General features: G+C 28.4%; 2 protein-coding genes across 2 annotated transcripts; one reads left to right on the forward strand and one right to left on the reverse strand.

The window, feature by feature from the left end:
- Positions 1 to 11,834: 11,834 nt before the first annotated feature.
- On the forward strand, positions 11,835 to 12,900 carry LOC110623685 (secoisolariciresinol dehydrogenase). Its single transcript, XM_021768699.2, has 2 exons — positions 11,835 to 11,940; positions 12,007 to 12,900. Exons 1-2 carry the CDS (start codon positions 11,900 to 11,902, stop codon positions 12,791 to 12,793), a joined length of 828 nt encoding a protein of 275 aa, XP_021624391.1. The 5' UTR covers positions 11,835 to 11,899; the 3' UTR covers positions 12,794 to 12,900.
- A 3,631-nt stretch (positions 12,901 to 16,531) lies between these two features.
- On the reverse strand, positions 16,532 to 17,655 carry LOC110623729 (secoisolariciresinol dehydrogenase). Its single transcript, XM_021768750.1, has 2 exons — positions 17,577 to 17,655; positions 16,532 to 17,486 (listed from the first exon to the last, which is right to left on the reverse strand). The coding sequence occupies exons 1-2, from the start codon at positions 17,615 to 17,617 to the stop codon at positions 16,694 to 16,696; spliced, it is 834 nt and encodes a 277-aa protein (XP_021624442.1). The 5' UTR covers positions 17,618 to 17,655; the 3' UTR covers positions 16,532 to 16,693.
- Positions 17,656 to 19,715: the final 2,060 nt, after the last annotated feature.

Below are 19,715 nucleotides of genomic sequence, written 5' to 3' on the forward strand. Positions count from 1 at the left end.
TTAACTTTATAAATTTTTATTACAAAGTTCAGTTTTAACTTAAATTAAACTATCGATTTCAAAATGTAATTTTAATTTTGATTTGTAAATTCCAATTAAATCAATGAGAGTTTCTCGAATTTTAATTCCAACTCTCAATGAAAAAGTTTTTTGTTTCCTTTTTAATAAATCATAAATTTGTCCAGCGGGGAAAATTGATTTGACCAGCTAATCTATTTTAAGTCATAAAAAATATAAAATAATCTAAATATAATAATTCACTAAATATGAATTCAAAATTTAATAATTAAATTTAATCTCATACGTGCATTTAAATAAATTTAAAAAGTTTTAGATTTTATTATTTTAATTTTTAATCTTTTATCTAAAAAAAAATAATTAACGCAACTAACTCAAATATAGTATATTTAAATTGATACAGTTAATTATTTTTTTTTAAAAATTAAATAAATGATTTTTAAAAATTTTTCACAGATTGAGGAGGTGCGTACAAGAATTTATTCTATTAACTTTTTAATGGTTCAATAAATAATTTAAATCAACAAATAACTTAATATATGAGTTAAGTATATATTCTTTTATTTTTAAAACTCAATAGTTTAGTTAATATAATGTTAATTTAATCATTAAATTGAAGATTTTTTTACCTAAATTTCATTAATTATTTTAAAAATGATTAAAATACCTTTCAATATATAGTATTTTCAAAATTTTAATTTATGTCAAAATTAACAATTATATCACTTAATTTCTAAAAATAATAGCTTAATCTTATATTTTAAATTTATTAAATACAAAATAAAATATTTTCATTGAATTATTTTAATTTGATGGAGTTAAAGTAGAAGGACAAACATATTTTAATAATAGTTTGAGGTATATAGTAATTTTGATATAAGTTATTAATATAAAAATAAATTTCTGTATTTATAAGTATAAAAACATAATTGACTGCTTTTTTTTATAAATATAAAATAAAAAATATTAAAAATAAAAAATCATTAATATTAAAAATATAAAAATATATAACTTAACACTACAAAACGGACATCCCTTAATAATTTTAATAGATTTACTAATCGATTAAAAAATTTATTAGTAAATTTTAATATAAAAAATTTATAAAAATTTATCAACAAATTTTAAATTTATTAGTAATTTATAAATTGTATTGAAATTTATTAATAGATTTAAAATTCATTGCTAATTCACTTTACGGATTTTAATATATTAATAAATTTAAAAAAATATTTAAATTACTAACGGACTCTAAATTCGTTAGTAATATATTTAAAAAATTATTAACTTATTTACAAATCTATTACTAAATTTTATTATTTAATTATTAAGTAAAAAACGTATAAAATTTACTAATGAATGTTTTCGTTAATAAATCTATTGGTAAATTTAAAATGATATCTCATATAAAATTTGTGTTATGTTATGAAAAATTCATATTTTTTCATTATCAACAGATTTATTAATAGATTTCAAATCCGTTCATAATTTTTTATGAAAAAAAAATTTACTTTTACATTTAAAATTTAGTAACGGATTCAAATCGATTAGTAAATCCATTAGTAATTCGTATTTATAAATATAACACCATATCTATCTCTTTTTATCATTCATTCATTTTATTATTTTTATTATTTCTATTTTTTTCTATTTCTCTCATTTTCTTTTTGTTTTCTACTACTTTATTTCATTTCACTTTCTTATCTTTTTTTTTCTTCTATTTTTTTATTATTTTTCATTCATCTCTTATCCTTTTTAATCTCATTCTCTTTCCCCTTCTATTATTTTCTTTATCTTCTTCTATAATGTTTCTTTCGCTTTCTCCGTTTCTTTTTCCATTATTTTCTTCCTTTTCTTCTCTTATTCTTCATTTTCTCTATAATTATTTTATTTTTTTTCTATTATTTTTCTTACATCTCTTATTCTTTTTTTTTTTATCTCATTCTCTTCCCTATTCTATTATTTTCTTTATTTTTCTCCATAATTTTTCTTTCACTTTCTCCATTTTCTTTTCCATTATTTTCTTCCCTTTCTTTTCTTATTCTTCATTTTCTCTATAATTATCATTCATATTATTTCCTCTCATATTATTTTCTTCTATCATTTTCTTTCTATCTATATGTTTTTCTATTATTTTCTCTTCATTTATTTTTTTTCTAATCATTTTCTCTTTTTTTTCCCTCATTTTTCTAATCATTTTTTTACTCTACTCTCATTCTTCCTTTTTTTTCATAATTTTTATTTTTCTATCTTTTTTTCCTTTTTCTCTTTTTTCTTTCTTTTTCTTTTATCATTTTTTTCTCATTCACTTTTCTCTTATTTCCACGTTCTATATATTTCTAATAAATATTAAACATAAATTAAAAATTTAGTAATAATAATAATATAATTTTAAATCTTATTGAATTAATAAAATATAATATTTATAATAAAATTTATTATTTAATCGAGATAACAATTATTTTGTCGAAATAATAATTATTTTAAAATTATTTAAATTTTCAATAAATTTACTATCAGATTTCAAGTTATTGGTAATTCATTAATAGATTTACCAACAAATTTAAATCTATTAGTAAATTATTTTTTTCCTAACGGATTTAAAATCCGTCGGTAATAATAACGGAAATTTCATTAATAAATCTGTTAGTATTACTAACGGACTTGAAAACCATTGATAAAAATTTATCAACGAGTTTTTTAACAAAAAATCGTAATCCATTAATAATCTATTGATATCAATAAATTTTTAAAGGATTACCAATGGAAAAATGTATTGCTAATTCAAAAATTTTTTATAGCTTAATATATAATAAGAATTTTTTTTATATATAATTTCAAAACTTTTAAAATTTTTACCTTTTCAACCTGAAATATTTTAATACCTTATATTTTATTAACTTGCTTTACCTTTACTTTAAAAAAAAAAAAAATTCGCATGTTTCATCTAAAGGTAAAAACAAAAAGGGCAGGTATTCAAATCCCACTCCAATTAATTAAGAATCATATAATTTATTAAAAATGAAAATGCACCTAAAATGAAAGTTATTTGTGATTGGTTCACTATAAGAACTGTTGGAATGCTATCGAAAAATCACCAACCATCAAGATCTGTTAGTGTTATTGATGAAAAGACTAACAGATCGGTATTATGCTTTCTTCACTAACGGAAACTTAAATCCGTTAGTGAGCAAGATTACTTATTAACGGACGATTGTGTCCATAACAACCGAAAAAATGTTGGCATATGGTATTATTAAGAATGGAATTGATCCATTATTGAATTTTAAACTTAAAATTATTTCATCTTGCATATGCGTTCAGAAATTCTCAAATCTCCATTTCTGAAATCTCTAACTAATTCTATCTCCTTATTTCTGAATTTCTCATTAGTGTAAAATCTCTCACTGCCAACATTATCACCGATCAACTGCATTACTATCATCACTAACATCACCAGGCGACTTTTGATTGGAAAGTGGAAGATTTATTCGGCGAGAATTGAGCTCAATATTGCCTCTCCATAGTGCGATTGCTTCCACTTGCCTTGTCTCCAAGCTCTCCGGTGAACTCGGCACTGTCCAAGGTTTTTATCCACCTTCCCTTACTCTCACACTGATGGTTTTTATTCTATATCTATATGCAATTGCATGTTAAAATAATTAGTGAATTTTATAGATTGAGTATTAGTAATTGAATAGCTAATTTAATTTAAGAAATTATCTATTAAAATTTGGAGGAGAAATTGTCATTACAATGTGAATTTCTGCATAGCTTTCATTGTTAATAGTTGACAATGCAATATGATGTTGAAAGACTAAGAAGGAAGAGATATGTAGGACTTGAGTATTAGGGTTTCAAATGAGATTTATAGATGCCTTGATGATGAAGTTATTGCACTGTGATTTCCCAAGGTACTGATACTGATACTGGGAAAGGTGCACTATTGCAAGGCACTAGTGCAATATAATGTGGAAAAACAGATTTAATTCGTTAATAAATCCGTTTATTAAAAAATTGTGTTGCTTAAAGTGTATTAACCCTTAATTTTATTAAATTATTTTTTATTAAAAAATCATTATATAATATATTAGAAAATCCAAATGTAAGAAAATTATTTCTTTCATAGTTTTTATCATTATTAGGTATTATATTGATCCAAATGGACATGTCGTTAAGCTCTTATTTATCTCTTATCTTTCTTGCTTTCTTTATCTCTCTCCTTTTCTTTATCTCTTCTCCTTTATGAGAGAGTAAATATAAAAAGAAAGATGATATTAATGGATATAAATATGACTAATTATAAAATTGAGGGATGAAATTGTAAATAATTAAAATATTTAAGGATTAAATAATAATTTAATTTTAAAAACTAATGAAAAGATGAATGGAAGGACCTAAGTGTGGAATGAGAGCAAATCTAAGGACTTAATAAGCTAATTCTCAAAATAAAAGGGCCAAATAATTATTAGTAAAAAAAAAACTAAGAACTAAAATGTAAATTTTTCTTAATTTTTTACTCTTAAACATTTATTTTAATAACTATAAAATTTTATTTGTATCTAAATATTTATACATCTAACTCATCTAACACCGCCAATATAATTTTATAAATGATACACATTATGATTTTAACATGTATATCAATTTATAAAATTAAAATTATATATGAAATTATTTATATTTAGAGAAATAAAAATTTAAATTTTTAAGAAAATTTTTTATGAATAATGTTTTGATTATTTAATAGATTTTATAGATTGTTTAGATTAAAAAAAATAAATCTAAAAAAAAGTGAGTTTCATAGGTAATGAATTAGATTATTTAAATTAAAAAATCTTACACATATATAAAAATCAAATAGTGCTTTTATAATAATAGATTAGACTATTTAGATTAAAAGAGAAAAAAATTTTAAATACTTATATTTAATATTCTATATCGGTAAATTTATTTAATTTGTAAAATTTTATTCATAAATTTTTTATATTGTTTTACTTAAATTTAAATTTAAATTTCAAATTGAAAATTTTATTTGCATGAACAAAAATTTTTTTAAAATGAATGATATTAAAATATTATTAAAAAAATAAAATTAGATTATGACTTAAATTTTTATATCTGTCGATTGCTTAAATCTACCATTGCTTGTGATAAAATTTTCTTTTTTTCTAGGAGACATCATGTTTCCTGGAAAATCCAGAACAACCCATAAACATACATGTTGTTTTTGGACTTGAGTTTGTGATGGTTTTGATTCTTGTTTTATTGATAGGATAACTGCAATCACCGCCTTGGCTACCTGCTAAGCAAATTGAAAGTAGTGCTCTCGCCAATGCCACAACCTTCTCTTTTTATCTAGGCCACCTTTACCCTGAAACCTACATATCAAATTGTTAAAGCTGTGTTAAAGCTACGTCGTTTTACTGCTTATTGTTATTGTATTGAATATCTAAATTATATCGTATTGTTGGTATGAACTGAGTTTTATATGCACGTGTTGTGCATATGGGGCTGTCTGGTATAAAAGGAAGTGATGCTTCCAAAACGCAGGTGTAACGTCATTTTATTGCATTTGAAATAAAGCTCTCGATTTTTTTCTCTCTCTCCTGCTTCTGCACATAGTATCAGAGCTTGAACCCTAACTCACGGCGGCGCGTCGCCGGTTGTATGCTAGAGATCCTTAGTCCTTTGGAAAGATTTGATCATGGCGAGCAGTAGCAAGGAACAAAAGGCAACTGGAGCTCCAGAAAAATTGCAGATCGTGAATACGGGGATGGGAGACCCTCTGAGTCTTCAAACATCGGACCATCCAGGTATGAGCCTAGTCTCTGCACCTCTTGTAGGATCTAATTTCAGATCTTGGAGTAGGGCCGTTAGAATAGCCGTAGGAGCCAAGATGAAATTGGGATTTGTCGAAGGCACTACTTCGATACCTAGTAAAGACACTGAGGGATATGAACAGTGGAAAAGGTGTGATTTCATGGTCATATCTTGGATTCTCAACTCCATCTCTAAGGAGTTAGTTGATGGGTTTATATATACTGCCTCTGCCAGAGATCTCTGGCAAGAGATCTGCGAGAGATTTGGAGAGTGCAATGGTCCTATGATCTATGAGTTGCACAGGAAAATATCCCTTATCTCCCAAGAAAATCAGTCTGTGTCAGTCTACTTCACTAAGCTGAAGAGGCTGTGGGATGAGCTTGGGTCAGTAGAACCTCTTCCAACATGTACTTGTGGAGCCTCTAGGGCCATAGCTGAAATAATGAATAGGAATAGGCTCATGCAATTCCTAATGGGTTTAAATGAGGTCTTCGGGTCTGTGAGAGATCAGGTATTGGGGATGGACCCTTTACCAGCTGTAAACAAGGCTTACTCAATGGTTGTAAAATTTGATATCAAAGGGAGATTCTGGGGGGCAATGAATGGCAACTCAGAATCTCTTGCCCTATTGAATAAGGCTCAAGCTCAGAGTCTGTCCAGACCAAGAAGGTCTGAGGTCAAGAAGGGTCACTGCACCTTCTGCAACATGGATGGCCACACTCGGGAAGGGTGTTTTAGACTGATTGGGTATCCTGATTGGTTCAAGGCTAAGAACAAGATAGGAACCCAATCTTTCAAAGGCAATAGAAGCACCAAAGTTATGGCTGCTGTTGAAGGGAACAAATCAGAAGAGGATAACCCTTTGGAATATCTAGACCCATCAAGTAAAATACATGAATTGACATCCATGCTGAGCTCTTTAAAACAAGAAGTCTCTCAGCTTGTAAAGGGGAAAAGGACTTTTGCCCCAAGCACATCTCATGGACCTGAGGCACATTTCATAGACTTTGCAGGTAAGCCTACTCTCTATAACACTTGCAATGCTGAAATGCAAACTAACTCTGATTGGATCCTAGACACTGGAGCCACAAATCACATGTGTTCAGACAGCAACCTGTTCACCACTTTGCACCCACTACACAAGCACATTTGTGTGTGCTTTCCAGATGGGAAAACAACTCAGGTTACTCAATCTGGAAAGCTAAATCTCTTTGGCAAATTGATTCTAGATAATGTTCTTTATATTCCACATTTTCAATATAATTTGATTTATGTTGGTCAATTAATGAGTAGCCATGGCTACTGTATAGTAATGTGGAAGGATTATTGCCTTATACAAGACCCACTGAATAAGAAGGTGGTGGCCATAAGCAAGAAACATAGAGGCCTCTTCAGGCTGAACCAAATGAGCTTTTCTCATTCTGATGTAAGAAATTATTTGTGTGAAATCATGAACTCTAATGCTGATCTTCATAGCTTTGTAAATAGCACTCCCTTCCAAATGGATTTGAATAAAGAACATTCCATACAACTTGAACAGACACATAAGCATGTAGTGACCATGAATGATATGCACGATAGACTAGGACATGCATTAGTAGGTAAACTCAAACATGTTAAAGGCATAAGTATCAGTAATGAGGCTATGAAATATTGTCCTGTATGTCCCCTAGCTAAATAAGCCAGATAACCTTTTCCCAGAAGTCACACCTTAGCCTCAAAACCTTTTGAATTAATTCACATTGACATATGAGGGCCATATAAGACCAGCTCTATCACTGGAGCTAAGTTCTTCCTCACCATTATTGATGATTATAGTAGTGCTGTGTGGACTTTTATGATGCACTTAAAAGGTCAGCCTTTTAGTTTGACTAAACACTTTATACACATGGTAGAAAATCAGTTTAATACCGCCGTCAAAGTCATTAGAAGCGACAATGGAAAGGAGTTTCTAAGCCATAATTATGGTTCTCTGCTTATGAGTAAGGAAATTAAGCACCAAAGATCTTGTCCATACACTCCACAACAAAATGGAGTTGTGGAGAGGAAACACAGAAATATACTTGACACAGCTAGAGCCTTGAAAATGCAATCACAAGTCCCTATTCAATTCTGGTCAGAATATATCTTAACTGCTACTTACCTAATTAATAGAATGCCTATGGAGCATTTTGATTGGTCCACGCCTTATGAGAGACTCTATGGGACCTCACCTGACTATTCTCACCTGAGAAAGTTTGGTTGCTTGTGTTTTGCTACTTCTGTGGGAACTCAGAAGGATAAATTTCAAGAAAGAGCCATTAAAGCTGTGATGATAGGTTATGCCAGCACACACAAAGCCTATAAGCTTTATAATATCAGTGATAAAACCCTTTTTATTAGTAGGGATGTCGTTTTCCATGAAAAAATATTTCCCTTCCAAAACACTAATCTGATTGAGAACTCTGTGGTTCCTATTCCTGTGATTGAGAATGATTGTCCAAATGTTGATTTTTGTCCATCTAGTCACACCAGTGATGACTTACAGAAATAACCTTCAGTTAGAAGGACCCAAAGACATAGGCAAGCGCCTGTCTGGATGCAGGATTATGTAAATTCCCAACAAGCATCTTTCATGACCTTTCATCCCTTACATCAGTCTTATATTTGCAATATCAACAAGATCATTGAACCTTGTACTTACACTCAAGCATCTAAGGATGCACATTGGGTTGAAACCATGAAGCAAGAGCTTCAGGCCCTGAAAAATAACAACACCTGGTTGCTCACTAATTTACCTAAGGGAAAAAAGGCAATAGGTTGTAAACGGGTCTATAAAGTGAAATTTAAGCCAAATAGGGATGTAGAGAGATATAAGGCTCGGTTGGTGGCCAAAGGTTACAACCAAATTGAGGGGTTGGATTACAAAGACAGATTTTCACCTGTGGCCAAGCTTACAACTGTAAGAATTTTCATTGCTCTTGCTACTTCCAGACAATGGCCAATTTTCCAATTGGATATAAATAATGCTTTTTTTACATGGTTATTTTGATGAAGAGGTGTACATGACACCTCCCCAAGGCTATCACAGAGCCCGGCCATGGCAAGTTTGCTTACTTAAAAGGTCATTATATGGGCTTAAACAAGCTTCTAGACAGTGGAACATTGAATTTACCAATTTTCTCAGGAGTTTGGGCTTTGTGCAGTCCCCACATTATCATTGCCTATTTACCCAGCACACTGGTGCTGTAACTTTGATACAGCTTGTGTATGTTGATGATATTATTTTAACTGGAAACTCCATTGATGCCATTATTGAGTGCAAGCTTGCTTTACATTCAAAATTTACTATTAAAGATTTGGGGCCTATGAAATAATTTTTGGGCCTAGAGGTTGCTAGATCCTCTCAAGCAACTTTACTTAGTCAAACTAAGTACATTTCAGACATATTGAAAGATGCAGGCATGTTTCATTGTAAACCTGCCTCTTGTCCTTTGCCTCAAGGCTTGCATTTGTCTCCTGAATCAGGAGAGCTTTTTGATAAACCTGATTTATATAGGAGACTTCTTAGTAGGCTTCTTTATGTTAATCTCACAAGGTTTGATATATGCTATGCTGTGCAACACTTGAGCCAATATACGAGCATGCCCCGAAAACCTCATTAGGAGGCTGCTTTACATGTGCTTCGCTATCTTAAGGGCTCCTTACATCAGGGGCTTTGTTTTCCTGTGAATACTGATCTATCTCTGAATGCCTACTGTGATTCTGATTGGGCAGCTTGTACTTATTCCAGAAAGTCACTCTCTGGATATTGCATATACTTGGGTCCTTGCCTTGTTTCCTGGAAAACGAAGAAACAACCTACTGTTTCTAAATCCTCAGCTGAAGCTGAGTATCGTGCAATGGCTAACACTGTGTGTGAACTCCTCTGGATTAGCTATATTTTGCAGGACTTGCAGGTTCACATTCAATTGCCTGTTCTACTGCACTGTGATAGCAAAGCTGCCATGCATATTGCTGCCAATCCGGTCTTCCATGAGCGCACAAAGCATATCGAGATAGACTGCCACCTGGTCAGAGATCAACTTCAATGGGGATTTATATTACCTAATTATCTTACTACTGAAGAGCAGTTGGCCGACATATTCACCAAGACTTTACCAGCCTCTCGCCGTGGCACTTTAACCTGCAAGTTGAATTTTTTACCCTTATCAGCTTCAACTTGAGGAGGGAGTGTTAAAGCTGTGTTAAAGCTACGTCGTTTTACTGCTTATTGTTATTGTATTGAACATTTAAACTATGTCGTATTGTTAGTATGAACTGAATTTTATATGCATGTGTTGTGCATATGGTGTTGTTTGGTATAAAAGGAACCGATACTTCCAGAACGCAGATGTAACGTCATTTTATTGCATTTGAAATAAAGCTCTCAATTTTTTTCTCTTTCTCCTGCTTCTGCACACAAATAATCAAACTCACCAATGAGTTGGAATCCCAGAAATTGAAGTCTAATCAACAAAGAAAAGAAAAATTAAATAAGGAAGAGCGTCCCAAAGATGAGGATTTGAAATAGGTTTGCTTACATGATCTCTCTCGACTTAATTATGGGAATGGGAGATTTTACAAGTATTTTCAGGATTTATATCTGATTCTGATGGAAGACAATATCACAGATATGTTAATTAATTATAATGTCAACTTAAAAAAAATTACTGATTTCTTGCTGGTTTTAAAGGAATTGATTAATTAATTTATTGCAGAACGCCGGAAATGAAGCGAATATCACATGCTGCATATGCATGGAAAATGGAGAAAATCATAAACAAATAGTTAGGAGAGATGATAAGGTGCGTGGTAGCTTCTATTTTGAGTCAAAGGAATTAATTGGGCTACGACCTTAATTATTATTTTTTTTTTCTGACTATCAAATTTGTTTATAGAGTTTGTTCTTATTTATAAATCAACTGTACAGATCTATTATAATTGGGTATTTTTTTATCATACAATTTGGACAGTGAATTTATATAAAATAATATAAATTAGATCCATATTTTTCTTTTTCTTCAAAGTAAGGAAGATTTCTGATATGATCAGTATTCGATTTAAATTAAATAAATTGATTAAATTAAATTAATTTAAAATTTTAGTTCGATTTTTTATTCATTTTGATTCGGTTTAATTTAATTTTTAATTTAAAAAATTTCAGTTATTTCGATTCGATTCAATTTTTATAGAAAAATTAAAAAAATCGAATCGAACCGATTAGTGATAATAATATATTATTTTTAATAATATAGATAAGGTTAAAATATTTTAATTAAAATTTAAAATATTAAAAATAAAGAGTAAAAAAATAAAAAATTTATTAAAATTGTAATTTTTGATTTATTTGATTTGATTCAATTTTAAATCGAATTATTTAGTTTAATTCAATTTTAAATCGAATCGACCGATTCATGATCCTTTGAGCCAAGTTTAATTTAGGACTATATCCATTTATTAGGACATCGATATTTAATTTGGTAATTTTTAATTTTCATCTATATATTTTTTTTTAATTGAAAATTAAGAATTGGAGAGTAAAATATGAGATCTCTTAAATTTACTTAAATGTACTTACCACTAGATTAAAGCATGTGAGTACTAATTTCCATCTATATATATGTCACTATATTTTAGATATTTATATATTATAATGTATTAATTAAAATATTTATATCAATTAACATAAAAATTATAATAAATAATAAATCTATACTTATGTAAATAAAATAATTATACATTATGATATAGAATATTCAATACATGGGCTTCAAATGATATAGCATACCTAGAATGACTATCATAGCAATCAATTTTTTTTTATAATAATAAAATAAAAACCATGAGCATTTTAAAAAAATTGTGTGAAGATTTCTTTTATTTAATTTTTGGCAGTAATCTTTCATCTAGATCTTCAACTCTTCCCTATATATGTATGGCATAGAAACTCTCCTAGAAGCTGCATAGCTATTGCATTACCCATCTCATTCTCCTTTATCACAGAAGCAAATTAACAACTTACGAGCAAATAAATATCATGGCTGGCTCTTCATCCCTGGCTACTAATTTTGCCAAGAGGTAGCTTTTTATATATCTTTTTTTTTCCCCCTGCAAGTGTTTTTAACTTACGATATTTATATGCAGGCTACAAGGTAAGGTTGCCTTGATAACTGGAGGAGTCAGTGGGATTGGCGAGAGTACTGCAAGACTCTTTGCTCGTCATGGAGCTAAGGTTGTGATTGCAGATGTCCAATCGGAGTTGGGTCACTCTGTAGCGGAGGAAATCCGATCAGAATCTGGACAACCAGTTTCCTATGTCCAATGTGATGTATCCAAAGACTCCGATGTGGAAAACGCAGTGAACACAGCCGTTTCAATGCATGGAAAGCTTGATATAATGTTCAACAATGCAGGAATCACAGGAAAATACGATCCCAGCATATTTTCAGTAGAGCGTGAAGATTTCAGTAAGGTTATTGACATAAATGTGTATGGAGGATTAATAGGAGCCAAACATGCAGCTAGAGTGATGATCCCAGAAAAGAAAGGATGCATTTTGTTCACTTCAAGTTTTGCTTCAGTGTGCTATGGTGGAATTCCACATGCATACACAGCTTCAAAGCATGCAGTTGTTGGGATAACTAAGAATCTGGCAGTGGAATTGGGGAAGCATGGAATAAGAGTTAATTGCATTTCGCCTGGAGGGGTTCCAACGCCTTTATCTGCGAAGGTAATGGGAGGTGTAGACTTGAAAACTGTGCAAGAAGCTTACATGGCCATCTCAAATCTTAAAGGAGTACCTGTTGATGCTATTGACATAGCTGAAGCTGCTCTATATCTTGGAAGTGAGGAGTCTAAGTTTGTGAGTGGATTGAATATGATTGTTGATGGAGGTTTCGGCCTCACAAACTCGGGTTTTAGCGCAAATTAAGCATTAATTTTCATTGCGTTAAGTACTGGAAAAATAAACAAGTGAATTATTTGTTTTTTTTTTTTCTAAAAAAAAAAGTTAATAAAAGAATACAAGCACGTTTCTGTTATATTACTAGAGATGTTCTTGAATATATATATTGATTTCTTAAATTTTAAATTTTTTATTGATTTCTTGATGGTGAAGATTAAAGAAAAAAAAAATTAATTTGATGTTTGTTGATAGGAGATATAGTAAGACAAAAGCATGATTAATTCAATTTTTAATTTAGAAAAAAAAATGATATACTAACTAAAATGACATTCTAAACTTTCATAAGTTAAAATAATTTCTCACCGTTGCAATTTTGTAATATTTAATAAGAGTTAAAAATATTAAATTTCACTTTTCAGTTTAAATTAATATTAAAAGGTTAAAGCCAAATAAAATTGAGAAAAATATATAACTTATATTTCAAAAATATGAAAAGTGATAATATTATTTAGTCTTTTAATAATAATTCAAATACAAATATTAAAATTAAAAAATAATATTTAATATTTTTGACACATTATACAGTTTAAGGTAAATTTAATTGTTTTCCAATATTTTCAAATATATATTTATATTTGATTTTGATGGAAACATATATGGAGCTTTAAAAAACCTGGTATATTTTTGATTTCTTGCCGGCTTTTAGAGTAATTAATTACTCTCTTCCCTACGTTTTTTAGTTAACATATAAATTAATTATTATAATTTTATTTTATTTTATTTTTAATATAATTTTTAATAATTATTTAATTTTAGTAAAATTCGATACCTGATATGTAAAATAAAGTGTAATAATTTTATGAAAATGAATTTGTGATGTAGTAGTTAATGGAAGGTGATTTTTCAAAGGTTTTGGATTCTATTCCATCGATAATAAATAATTAATTTTTTTATTATTTAAATTATAATATTTAAATATTTATTTATTTATTTGTACCATCAAATAATATTTATTATTCAAATATTAATTATAAACTTTTAATTAATTATATAAAATATATTTAATATCCTTTTAAAAAAAATAAAATATATTTAATATAAAATTAACGGTATAATACTAAATTTAATAATTATTTATTTAAATATTTATATTATATAAAAAATTAATTGAAATATATCTAATAAATATATAAATTTATATATAAATAATTTATATAAATGAGAGAGAGTTTTTTTTTAAATTACCTAATTTTAATTAAATCTGTATAATTTTATTGTAATATCAATACATATTTTATATAAAATTTATTAATGTATTATCATTAATTATTTATTTGTTATCATTTTATTATTTATACATCATTATTTATTTTTATTTAAATATATAATTTATATTAAATTATTTTATATTATATAAAAAATACTATACATATAATATAAATATAAAATATTACATAAAATAAATATATTAATATAAGTATAATTAATTTAATATATATATATTACACTCAAATTTTATCAATAAAATCATATTAATTTATATTTAAATTATATAAATATTTTAATTTATAAAATTAAGTGAATAATATTAAATAAAAAAATAATCATATAAATACATATATAAACATATAAAAGTAATAATAATAATAATAATTTATTAAAAAATTTAATAATTTAAAAAAATATCTACTTAAAAAGAATGTCTACTTAAAAAGACATAATGAAAAAGATATATAAATTAATAATATAATTATATAATTAAGGAATAAAAATATAAAAATTAATAATATATATAATAAATAGATTAAGTAGCTTAAATAGGGGTGTAATCGAATCGAGTCGAGTCTCTTAACAAACTTGCTCAACGAGTATCTTAACGAGTCTATTCACGAGTCCCTTAATGAACCTATTAACGAGTCTCTTAACGAGTCTGTTTACGAGCCCCTTAACGAGTCTGTTCGCAAATTTTAACGAGTCGAATACTACTGAACTTAAATTTGACTCGTTTAATAAACGAGTCAAAAAATTAAGTTCGAATTCGACTCATTTAGAAATCGAATTGAATCCGATCGAGTTTTTATCAAGTCGAGTTTCGAATAACTTATTAATAGCTTGACGTTCAAAGCTCTAATTATTAATAATAATTTTATTATTTTAATAAAATTTAATTCTCAATTTTATATTAAAATGAATATAATTAAAAAGTTAGTACTCACCTTTATCTTTTATTAAAAGTTATTTTTGGAGGTTTGTTTTAAATAAAATTCATTTGATGATTTCACTTCATTAAATATGTTTTTTCTTATTTACTTTTGAATAAGTGAAGTATTTGTAAAATATTAAGTAAATTCAGTGTATTAATATGTGTCTTAATTGAAGAGTACTATAATATTGTTTTATTTATTTTTGTTAAATTAATATATTTATTGTTCTTCTTAATTTGTGTATAAAAATTTTTAATTTTAAATAATTATCATTTATGAGAAAATTTTAAATAAGTAAAAATTATGAGGTGAATTGAGTAATGTAATTAATAGCAGTAGGAAATCAACGTACAAAAACACCAGAAATGAAGCGAAGATCACATGGTGCACATGCATGGAAATGGGGAAAATCATAAACAAAGGATGGTATCCCTTCGTTTTGAATTCTTTTCTGACCTTTTTTTTCAGAAGTCTTTTTTTGAACTTATTCAAGGGCGGAGGAAAGGTACGGTCACGTGCTGTATCGGCGACCGAAAAATATTTTGAAGGAAATAAAGGTGCCGCAGCGGCGCAGCCGGTGGTACCGCAGCGATGCAGCCGATGCCCTGGCAAGTTCCTGTCTCCGCCGCTGACCCTATTAATTATTTTTTCTGACAAACTAATCCGTATACATTCAAGCATTGACTCCTATAATAATTTATTTTTTTTTAAGCTGTGGCCATGTGAATTTATATATAAGTGTGTGCATAGATCCCAAATCTCAATGCAGGTTTCAGCCAGATGGGGACTACATACATCCATAACCATTAACCATTTACGAGGACATCGAGGAGGACATGGAGGACCAGTTCAATAATAATAAGTATTGTAGTTGAGAATTTATTTAAAATAAATTTCAAATCACATCTCTTCACAAAATATTTGTAGAGTTTGAGAAATATTTTCTTTGAAAAATTACTCATAAATTTGAATTTTGAATGTTATAATTGTTATTAAAAAATAAAAAAATAATTAACCAACCTAGTATCCTTTGTACTTGCTGTGATCTTGCTCTTCTACCATGGGACGATCAGATTAAAGGAGGAGACTAAAACGATAGCTGTGGCACTCCTGGTTTCGAATCTTCTTCTATTGGGCAGATCTTGTTTAGGGCTAGGGTTTCTTTTAACCCTTTTAGACATGTTTGTATGGGTTTTATTTTCTAAAGATTTTCTTTTGCAGAGTTGAGTTTTGGGTTTAATGATGTTTTTTTTCAGTAGAGATTGTAGGTCTATCCTTGTTGGCTATCGCCAAACTCTTGCAATGAAATTACCTTTTGCATAGTTATAAAAAAAAAAACAAAAATTATAGTCAGAAATAATTAATAGGGTCAAAAGAGAACTCCCAACAAGGTAGCCCAATTCTTACTCAAAACAGAATCTGGCTAACACTCTTAACTATTTCTTTACGATTTTATGTGAAACATTAATTAATTAATTACTTCAAAAGCCGCCAAGCTCAGCTAATTAATTATTAATTAAAATATATATGATATTGTCTTCCATCACAATCAGGAAATATAGTTGCAGCGTCGGCCATTCCCATAATTCATTCGTAGGTATCTTCCAAGTTCCAATACATAAAGAGAACATGCATGCATGCATGGCATGACATTTTATTAATTAACTTTAAAATAAGCAGACAAACAATTCACCTTATTCATTTTTGAGTACTTAAATGAGAATTAATGATCAATTTGTGTTAAACCTGAATTTGTTAGGCAGAAACCTCCATCAACAATCATATTCAATCCACTCACAAACTTGGACTCTTCACTTCCAAGATACAGAGCAGCTTCAGCAACATCATTAGCATCTACAGGCACTCCTTTCAGATTTGAGATGCCCATGAAAGCTTCTTGCACAGTTTTCAAGTCTACATCTCCCATTGTCTTAGCAGCTAAAGGCGTTGGAATCCCTCCAGGCGAAATGCAATTAACTCTTATTCCATGCTTCCCCAATTCCACTGCCAGATTCTTAGTTATCCCAACAATTGCATGCTTTGATGCTGTGTATGCATGTGGAATTCCACCATAGCACACTGAAGCAAAACTTGAAGTGAACAAAATGCATCCTTTCCTTTCTGGGATCATCACTCTAGCTGCATGTTTGGCTCCTATTAATCCTCCATACAAGTTTATGTCAATAACCTTTTTGAAATCTTCATACTCCACTGATGATATACTGGGATCGTAGTTTCCTGTGATTCCTGCATTGTTGAACATTATATCAAGCTTTCCATGCATTGAAACGGCTGTGTTCACTGCGTTTTCCACATCGGAATCTTTAGATACGTCACATTGGACGTAGGAAACTGGTTGTCCAGATTCTGATTGGATTTTCTCCGCTACAGAGTGACCCAACTCGGATTGGACATCTGCAATCACAACCTTGGCTCCATGGCGGGCAAAGAGTCTCGCAGTGCTCTCGCCGATTCCACTGGCTCCTCCTGTTATCAAGGCAACCTTACCTTCTAGCCTGCATATAAATGTCGTACATTTAAAAAAATGCTCGTATAAAAAACGATATATTAAGAATTGTGAAAGTAAAGATATAAGGTTTGGTTACCTCTTGGCAAAACTAGTAGCTGGGAATGACGAGCAAGCCATGATATTTCTGCTTGTAAGTTGTTAATACTTTGAAAAAGGAGGAAGAGGATGAGTATGGCTATGGCTGTCCAGCTCGTGTGTCATATATACAAGGAAGGGTAGAGCATCTAGAAGAATGATTACCGGCAAAAATTAAATTTAAAAAAATCTTTATACACGTGGTTTTTTATTATTATTATGCAATAATTTATTCTTCAATAGTCATCCTAGGCATGCTGCTCCGTATTATATAGTTTTTATCATTATATATAATTATTTTATTTATATAAGTATAGAAAACTTATTATAATTAATTAATTGATATTATATTTTAATTAGTGCAATATAATATATAAACGTATAAAATACTTTCATATCTATTTTTTATTATTGTTTGAAAGTTGGTTCCATATTCACAATTTTATTTCGTTTCAAAATTATATTCGGTGTCAGTTTTAATTCAATCCACCTGTACTTTGAAAAGAATAATAAATATATTACAGACCATCTTAAAATAAACTATTTAATAGTTATTTTATTATTTAGTGATGTTTTGAAATTTAATAAAAGATCGAATTGAGATTGTGTGTAAATTTAGTTCGAATGGCTCATGTTTTCCTGCTTAATTAATTTTATTTTTCTTTCTGTCTTCTAATAATATATAACCATCCTCTTATTATAATACAATATATTATAGTCAGGGTCATATATTTTCTGATGATGTATTTATTATTAAAATATAAAAGAAGAAGAAAATTTTATCATTTAATTAAAATAATTATCATTTATTAATATATATATATAAATATATAAATAAAATGAAGAAAAGCTATTGGAAGGATGGAATAATTAAAAGAAGAAGTAGATGAATATACAAGAACACCATAAATGAAGCGAAGAGCACATGCTGCATATGCATGGAATGGGGAAAGCTATAAACCTTTTTGGCTCCCTTCTCTGACCCCAATTTTTTTGAGAAGTCTTTTTTTGACCCTATTAATTATTTTTTCTTTCATGGAGTTTGTTCTAAATTATTGTTTAGCCATGTGAATTTATTTAAGTGTATACATCCAAATCTCAATGCAGGTTTCAGCCAATATTAAATGGAAATATGGATGCATGATAAATGAGTCTATTTAAAAAATGTTCATATTTTCATAACCATTTACAAACGGATGTATTCGGTTAAAACTGAAAAAATTGATCAAACTAAATTAATTTAAAAATTCAATTCGAGTTTTTATTTATTTCGGTTCAGTTAAAATTTTCATTTTAAAATTTTTAATTATTTCGGTTTAGTTCAGTTTCAATAAAAAAAATTAAAAAAAATTAAATCGAACCGATTAATGATAATAGTATATTATTTTTAATAATATAGAGATTAGATTGTATTAAAGTTAAAATATTTCAATTAAATTTAAAATATTAAAAAATAAAAATTTATTAAAAATTTATTAAAAATTTAAACCGATAAAATCGAACCAAACTGAATCAGAACGGTTCGATTCAATTTAATTTCTGACCAAAATGGATTCGGTTCGATTTTTATAAATACCAAAATTTTAATTTTTAATTTATTTGATTCAGTTCGATTTTAAACTGAATCGATCGAATACTCACCCTACAAAAATTCAATTGAATAATAATTATTATTATTATCATTTTCGTGGTCATTGTCATCGTAATAATAGTGAGAAATTATTTAAATTAAATTTCAAATCACACCTCTTCATAAAATATTTTTAATTCACACATTAACAAGAGTGAGTAGTATTCTCTTGAAAAATGAATAATAAATTTGATTTTGAATGTTATAATTGGTATTAAAAAAATGAAAAAAAAAGTAGTTAGTTTTGATAAAGTGTAAATGACCTGATAATATTTTACTAAAACGATTCAAGTTAAATAAATAAATAAATAAGAAGAAAAAAAAAGAAGCTAATTGGATTTTAATTTGCTTATTCGCATGAACATACGACTCTAATTCTTGTAGAATTTGGAAATACCTTAAGGGTATGATAAATGTTCTTAATTATTATATTATTGCTAAAATGAGTATGATTCCTAATAAAATTATATTAGTTTATGAGTAATATTCGGTTTAAATTAAAAAAAATGG

This window comes from Manihot esculenta, chromosome 9 (genome assembly GCF_001659605.2).
Source record: "Manihot esculenta cultivar AM560-2 chromosome 9, M.esculenta_v8, whole genome shotgun sequence".
Taxonomy (NCBI): Eukaryota; Viridiplantae; Streptophyta; class Magnoliopsida; order Malpighiales; family Euphorbiaceae; genus Manihot; species Manihot esculenta.